This window comes from Parambassis ranga, chromosome 15, assembly GCF_900634625.1.
Source record: "Parambassis ranga chromosome 15, fParRan2.1, whole genome shotgun sequence".
In the NCBI taxonomy this organism is placed as follows: Eukaryota; Metazoa; Chordata; class Actinopteri; family Ambassidae; genus Parambassis; species Parambassis ranga.
This window is the reverse complement of record NC_041035.1, coordinates 12,728,949-12,736,679: the sequence shown is the minus strand read 5'-3', so window position 1 is coordinate 12,736,679 and position 7,731 is coordinate 12,728,949. Positions and strand designations below refer to the sequence as shown.

The window sequence follows — 7,731 nt, the reverse complement described above, 5'->3', positions numbered from 1 at the left end:
ACAGCTAAAAGAGAAACTAATAGCAGCAAATTGACATCACTTGTTGCTTTTTTTCTCAGCAGCTCAGTTTTTTGATGATCCCCACTGGCCGTACTCTCTTGCAAGGCCAATAGAAACAGCACAACCTCTGAATTCAAAGAGGTGGAGTAATTCAAATATAAAAAGATAACACTGAAAACCAGCAAAGTGATCCTTTAATGTCATAATTTAAGCTTACATGAAAAGACAGCAGTCTTCCCTGTCACATCTACCTGTACACAGCCTCCATGCTGGCTTATTCACTATTCACCCCAGCCTCACACTTCCACAGCCTCATGGACTATTTAGCAAGGGCACAGAAACAACACAGAGATAACGGTCAATGGAGAAATATAAAGGGACAAACACAATCTGTTTCTGCACTAGATGGAGATGAATGGAGCATAATCCATTGCCTTCCATCACACCTACCCAGCCTGCACCGTGTCTGCTCCCCGCTTCACAATGATGATTAATCCAACACCCACTATTTATATTTCCTAATTGTAAATTAGCGTGAATTATCAGTTACGGTTAGTGCCTAATTGCCCTTCATAAAGACAGCTCCCCAGGTTTAAACGGGTCCATTTAAATAATGTAACTAATAGCTCTTGCCTTTACATTGCAGATACATCTTCATTGTTCCACGCGTGAACCGTGATGGTTGCTCGTAATTTAGCAGGGCAATCGAGAGAAGGAGTGCAGGTGGCACTGCGGGACTAATTATTGTTAATGAATTATGATGTGACCTTCTCAGAACAATGGCTAATCAATGCTTACGTTGAGTGACAGTGCTGCTCTGTGCAGATGCCAGAGCCATACTAGCAGGCCTCAGCACCGTTGAAAACAGGCAGCTGCAGCTCCTTTCTGCCCGTTTCCTCTTAGTCTGTCTGATTGTGCACAATCTACTATACTCACCACAATAACACACACTTACATGTGGATGTAATTGCAGTTTTTGTGTGGACAAGACATGCAGGCTAAACGGAGCCTGATTTACAGACTTGAACCAGCTACAGGCCAGCCAAGGACAGTTCTCAGCTCCATACAATGTCAGTGAGATTTTAGCTTTGCTGTTTTTTATGCATTAAATCTGGGCCTGTGCTTCATATGGAATGGAAATGAGATGAAATGCTGTGATCTTTGGTCCATCATCCTCACATATCTCATAACAGAGGATCTTGATTTTCATTGATTTTTGAATCCGTGTTTAGGCAAAGCTATGTAAACAACAAAAAGAAATGAAAGCATATTGGGGGGGGGGGGGGGGGCTGTCAAAGACAGCACTATCAGTACAAAGCTAGTATTACAGCTAACCAGTCAAGCTACAATTATAAAGCTGTGGATACAATCTATGAATCAATCATGTACTATGTCTTCCTACTAGTAGAGATATTACAAACATTGTGTGTTTTTTTTATTCACTGTTTACTCGTGCTTTCTTCCACTGTTTGATAAACACTGTTTGGTGAGGGTCAGGTAGAAACACTCTTTGTTGAGTCAGGAACATAGTGGTAATGTGTCTCTGCTGCCAGTTTGAAGACATCTACTCTTGACATCTGATATAATTCCTGAACTCTAATGGACTACATAGCACTTTAAAATCTGACCTGAGACAAGTTTGGAGTGAAACTGCCCTGAATCTGTTTATCCCACATGAACCCTTTCTGCTAAATTCTGAAGAAATTGCCTTAAGTTTTCCTTGGGTTTTCTGCAGTCAATTGTTGACCATTTTTATCATTTACAAACTGTAAAGAAATTCTCTCTTGAGATGAAGAAAAGAAAGAAACAATCCAATTTACGTGCTTTGTATCGACACGCAATGGATAAAAAGTAATTTTTTCAGATTTTTATTGACACAAACTTACAGTAAATGTGTCTGTATGGCTGAAAAGTTGTGCTCTCTTTGCTGATATAACCACACTATCCTGACTGCCGGCTGACGGCACAAACGTTTGAACTGACCTTTACCTTGTTGTGACAGGGGTGCAGTATGACTGACAGTGTCCCTCAGCATAATTTACCCCCACCCTGCATCGCCCTCCATCGTCTCTGTGATGCAGTTGACCCCTTTACAAATCACCCCCAACTTTACACATCTGCTGCCTGTCAGCATCTGCCAGACGCACTCACCCGTCCCGCCTGTAATGAAAAACTCTCATTACTCGCCTCCACCCAACAGGTATACAGGCCGTTAGGACAATTACTGGGCAATGCCACTGACCTTGTTGTCAGGGAGAGAGTCAAACAAACACAGAGGTCTAACTTAAAAGAAAAAGGTGGTAGTGCCCAGTGGCATGTTGTGGTGCAGGCAGCAGGAGAGTTGGCAGAAAGCGGGAAGCTTTATGTCCGTTAAGAAAGATTGTACTGTATTGATCTACACTGGCACACATCGATGCCACCTAAGCAAAGATAAAGTAGAAGTGTAGGTAGCAGCAGAACTCTGAAATAACTTCCATTGTGGACAGACACACACAAACTTGTAAAGATGGCGCTTAAATCCTCAAATGGGAGCAGAGTAGTTGACAACATACACGTATTTAGTAAGTATCAAGTCATGTATGCTCATCATCATAGCTTCATGTGTCATCCTGATGACTTTTACTGAAAGTAAAACCAGCTGGAGTATTAAATATGTGGTTATAGCCAACATTAGAGCCAATGTATTGCTCAAATTTAACATGGAAAAACATTATGACACATTGCGTGACACATTTGCTTGCCTTGTTCTCCCTGTTTTTTCATGCCTCTCCCTAACTGACAATGGAAGGTAGAGTTATGACTCAAACCTTAGGTGATTTTTCTGTATCCTATGAAACCACCAAGCCACCTCAGCTTCGAGGAATCTGGCACAGAGGATGTAAAAGCTTCCTGAATGGTTGAGCAGACACTTGCTGATCTTTTGTTTGAGAGAGGAGTCAGGAGACAGTGGCAGTGTTTAAAGAAAACAATGGACACTACAGTCTGTGGGCTCATAATGCCGCTCCTGCCATTAGACAAATTATCTGACGTTTAGCAGACTGGGGGCAGCCTCCCTGCAACTTGATGACTTTATGGACCCTGTAGGGGGGTCTTGGATGGAAGTGTGTCTCCGTGGCTCCCTGCGGTGTTCAACAGGGAACTCTCCTCCTGCTCCAGCCCGTGCAGACTCAGAGGATCTGAGACAACTGCTGTTCCCGTTCTCTGAAGTATACCTGAGGGTTTCTTTGTCCTTGGGGTCCATCCTTTTGTCCCACTGACCCACAGAAAACAGATGTCCAGCCACTGGGCTTTCTCGTAGGAAGTTGTAAACCTCCAGTGTGCAGTGGGCTCTATTCATATGAAGGGACTACAGTAATGGCCGTGTCAGTGGCATACACATGCAAATGCAGACATGCAGACACCCTGTAGTGTGGTGGCTTTAACAAATGTTTGACTATGTAACTACAGCCAGTCCACCAGACTATGACTGGTATGGCAATGAAACTGCCATTACATTGAACTGTGTAAGTAACAGGAAGTTGTGCCGGGAGGCCTTTAACAGTAGGTAAACATGATTAGATCAGTAACACTGGATAGAACAGAAATAGTGCCTTCTGTCTCATCCACACTTAATGCAGACCTCACAGGATTAGATGGTAAAATATGTTAATAAGCAAATGAAAAAAACACTTATTTATATCAGCTGTTTGAATTCTGTAACACATTCCTGAAGAGAAAGAAAAAAGGTAGAAAACTGATAAACAGAAAATGCAAATTTAGGTCATCCAAGGACTAAAAGACACTTTAAACTAACCCCTCTGTGCAGCTGCAGTTACTGGTTTAGCCTCCCAGTATCCTAAATGATTGTCTGCAGCCATCAGGGTTTTATCTGTATTGGACACCTGCTGAGAATATTGATCCTGCGCTGGTTTCACCATTTTAGCCATCACGGGGCATCAAGCTTTAAACAACCCCATGTCACTTTATATTGACTCCTAATCGGGAGCCAATTGATTGTGAATATAAATCTATCACATTAGGTGAGAAAACAATCAGCTGCATTCACTCCGCGCCGGCAATTTATACTGTTGAATGCTTTAAAGATGCATATAGATCAGTGAGTCATCATGGATGCTTTAAGGCAGCCTGGACATTCTCATTTAGTATCTTTTAAATAAGCAAATGGAGGTACACAAATACTACATAGACAAAAACAGCCATGAGTACACTGCAGTCTAGTACAAATGACTGAAAATATTGAAATGGAAATATTGATGAGTAAAAAGTACATTACATAATTGAGGAATTTTAAAACATTTTTTGTTGTGTGAGGCAGCTCCCTCACTATGTAAAGCAGATTTGTTGCTATTATTATAATAATTATTTTAAGAGCATTCCTTTAAGGAAACCAAACATCTCATCTCTTGATGCTGTGTAAAATAAAAGGTTAAAGAAAAAGTGGATATTCATCCTTTATGTCTATGAAGCATCATTATCAGAGTGGCTCCTGCATCCTGTGCTCTGCAGGCTTCATCCCTCTTAACAATGCTGATAGAAGTAGTGATGCTGCAACGTCAGACAGCAGTTTGAAGCTGACACTGTCTGGTGTCTGTTAAAAGAAAGTTTTTCTGTTTCCCCACGGACATGAAAATCCCCTCCATGACAGCAACGTCTCTAAAAAAAGAGATCTCTGATATGGATCAGGTGCCATCTGTGCCCAATTTCCCTCCAGGTCGTGAATGATTGAATTTAATGATATGGGTGATTATCGGCGAATGCTTTGAGCCCATTAGGTGGTCGTGTGAAACACTAATAGTGTTTGTGTCACGTGTCTCAACGAGAGACTGGAGGGGGACAGACGCTTTAAAGACCGCGCGCTCCGGTCATCTCATTCACGCCGCAAGACCGACAGACAGACAGAAGCAGAGAAGCCCACACTGCGCGGGGATCATCGCCACTGAGCAGCTGCGAAAGAAGCTTGAAGACAAGAAGTGGGCTAAACTTTGACAAAAAAGTTCCTCTCCACGCGCGTAATTACGCACGGCAGTCGCATTTTCCTCCTCTCTGTGTTTATGGGTGTTTCTGTGTAAAGGATGCTGGAACCCAGGGAGTGACAATGACGTCTAGTCACAAGATTTCCTTCTCTATTATTGATATATTGGATCCGAACAAATTCAACAGTAAAAGGGTAAACGAACTTTCCACTGCGAAGGAGAAGTTTCCTGTGCCAAATGCAGAGAGGACAAGTTTGGAGCCGGACAGCACTGCAGGTGAAGACTTGAGAGATGATCGCACAGAAGCAGGTAGAAAACCACATAATAATCATTTTATTATTATTATTATTTTATCATTTAGAACATAGATAAAATGTTAAACGTGGAAATGTTTCACATTTTTGTTTACAGATGTGAATTATATAAATATGTAGCTTTATGAAAAAAATAATAAAAAACACTGATGATAAAAAATATAAATATAAATTAACAAATGCTTTAAAATCCTCCAATAAACCTACAAATAAAATTAAAGTATAACACCAGAAAGGGGTGCTCTCTCTATCAGATTTATTGTCATCTCTGTATGACCTTCCCTTAATTTCCAAGGCTGCGTTTCCTTTCAAAGGAAGCCACAAAGGGTTGCTCCCAGAGCCCCAGCGTGTGATTGGCACTGGGACAGGCAGTCTAGATAATTGTTTAAATCGTCCCATTGAGGATGCCTCTGCGCGCTTTGATCGATATCCCATTACTGCATCCTGCATATCTCCCTCCAGCACCTTGCAGGTACAAACTTCACACCCCATCCATGTCTGATCCTAAATATCGTTCGATTAAAACTTCCCTTTAAATAGATGACATTTATCGATCCACCCGCAAATATGAAACTCCATTAGCACGTCATGGCTGAGTTGGCGGAGCTGGATTTAGACGGGATTTCTTTCCGCAACATGACATTTGAGGCGCTGTGTGGTTTATAAATTATTTAAGGATTAGTGACCAAGTCTTCCCCCCTCTCCTCTGAATCTGTGTGCTTCGTTTCACTCCAACAGCCTCAGGATCCTAATCAAACACTTTACACATGTCAGCTTCAGGCCTCCTATTTTTAGTATTTACTTCAAAATGAACAAAGAGGAGCGTCACTGCACAATGAAGATACGTTTCTTTACCGGGTGTGAGTCTTTAACTCTGGGATTTCTGACCTGTCAAGGGCTGTTCTTCAGCACCACGGACAATTTAGCACATTTATTGGCCTTTCAGGATTTTTGTACAAACATTTAAAGCACAGAAACACAAATAAAACTCACGTTTCCACACGTATGTAAAATACTACAGACCACATATTAAAACGGTTTAATCTGGGTGAAAAAAGCAATTTTAAGGGAAAAAGTTACAATTACGCATAAGGCAGAATTCACTTTAAAACGCTTTTTCTGCGTTTCAGTTAAAATAAAAAGATTTTTTAGCATTTGTTTCCTGTAAACTAAACTCTTCTTTTTATTTCTAGGGGATGAGACAGGAGATGAACATTCTCCACTCCCTGGACCCCCTACAGATATTAGTGACCCCCTTCTTCTCTCTCCACCGGCTGAAACAGAGCCATGTCTCACCGGAGAAGAGGACGACGGAGACCGGGAGTCTGTCGTCACCTTCCAGGGTCACTCACCCACTCAGAAGCGCCGGCGCCCGGACCAGGCGTGCGCCAAACCTCGGAGGGCCAGAACAGCCTTCACTTATGAACAACTAGTGGCCCTGGAAAACAAGTTCCGCTCGACTCGCTACCTGTCCGTGTGTGAGAGACTAAACCTTGCCCTGTCTTTAAGCCTGACCGAAACACAAGTGAAAATCTGGTTCCAGAACAGGAGGACCAAGTGGAAAAAGCAGAACCCGGGGGCTGACAGCACCCTTCAGCCCGGCACCAACTCCTTGGTTAGTTCAAATACGGCCACATGTGCGCCAAGCTCCGCCAACTTCCACCAAACTTTCTCCAACTTCAGCTCTGGGAATGTGATTTTCCACGCAGCCGGTGGTGTTCCACTTTCATCCACTGGAGGGCTCCTGCACCCCTTCGTGTCCAGTGGATTCATTCAGCCGAGTTATTTTAGCCCACATCTATAAAATGAACTAAGACTGACTGACTGACTCATTTTTATATATATTTTGAAACAAAGTAAGAATATTTAATGCAAAGAGTAACTGCACCTGCTTCAGTATTCCTTGTTTCATGTTGTCCAACTTTCAGCATTTTACATTTAGGGAATATTTAACATAATGATAAAAACAACATAGATAAAGTGTTCTTCCTGTGAAAAGACAGAAGTGTGTTCTGTGTCAGTGTATTGTTGAACATCTCAGACTGTGGCCTCATTGTTTCTACCTCTTACTGGTGTGGACATCTGTTGCCATTTTTACAATATGATCACTGTAACTTAATTAAAAAAGAGTCATAAAACATCTGTCTGTGTGTCTCCTGTTACATGAGCATTACTTGAGATTGCAAACATGTTAACATTAACTTTGCAAAGGTGACATAATGGACTTGTAGCAGGATCCTGTCCTTGTTATAGATACATTATTACAATATAAATACAATCATTTATAAAAACATACATTACTTATATGCTGTGCACAGTGGAGAACATGGAGAACATTATTTCGTTATTTTGTTTGTGTGTGATTGTGGAAATGTATTATTCTTCTGCTCCACAGCATTCCACAGGCAGATGAAGCATTTGTTAATCCTAAGTATACAAACATT

The 7,731-nt window shown here is 41.7% G+C and overlaps 1 protein-coding gene across 1 annotated transcript; it reads left to right on the top strand.

Annotated features, from left to right (window-relative positions):
• Positions 1-5,095: 5,095 nt before the first annotated feature.
• On the top strand, positions 5,096-7,091 carry nkx1.2la (NK1 transcription factor related 2-like,a). Its single transcript, XM_028423713.1, has 3 exons — positions 5,096-5,282; positions 5,626-5,634; positions 6,481-7,091. The coding sequence occupies exons 1-3, from the start codon at positions 5,096-5,098 to the stop codon at positions 7,089-7,091; spliced, it is 807 nt and encodes a 268-aa protein (XP_028279514.1).
• The last annotated feature ends 640 nt before the right edge of the window (positions 7,092-7,731 follow it).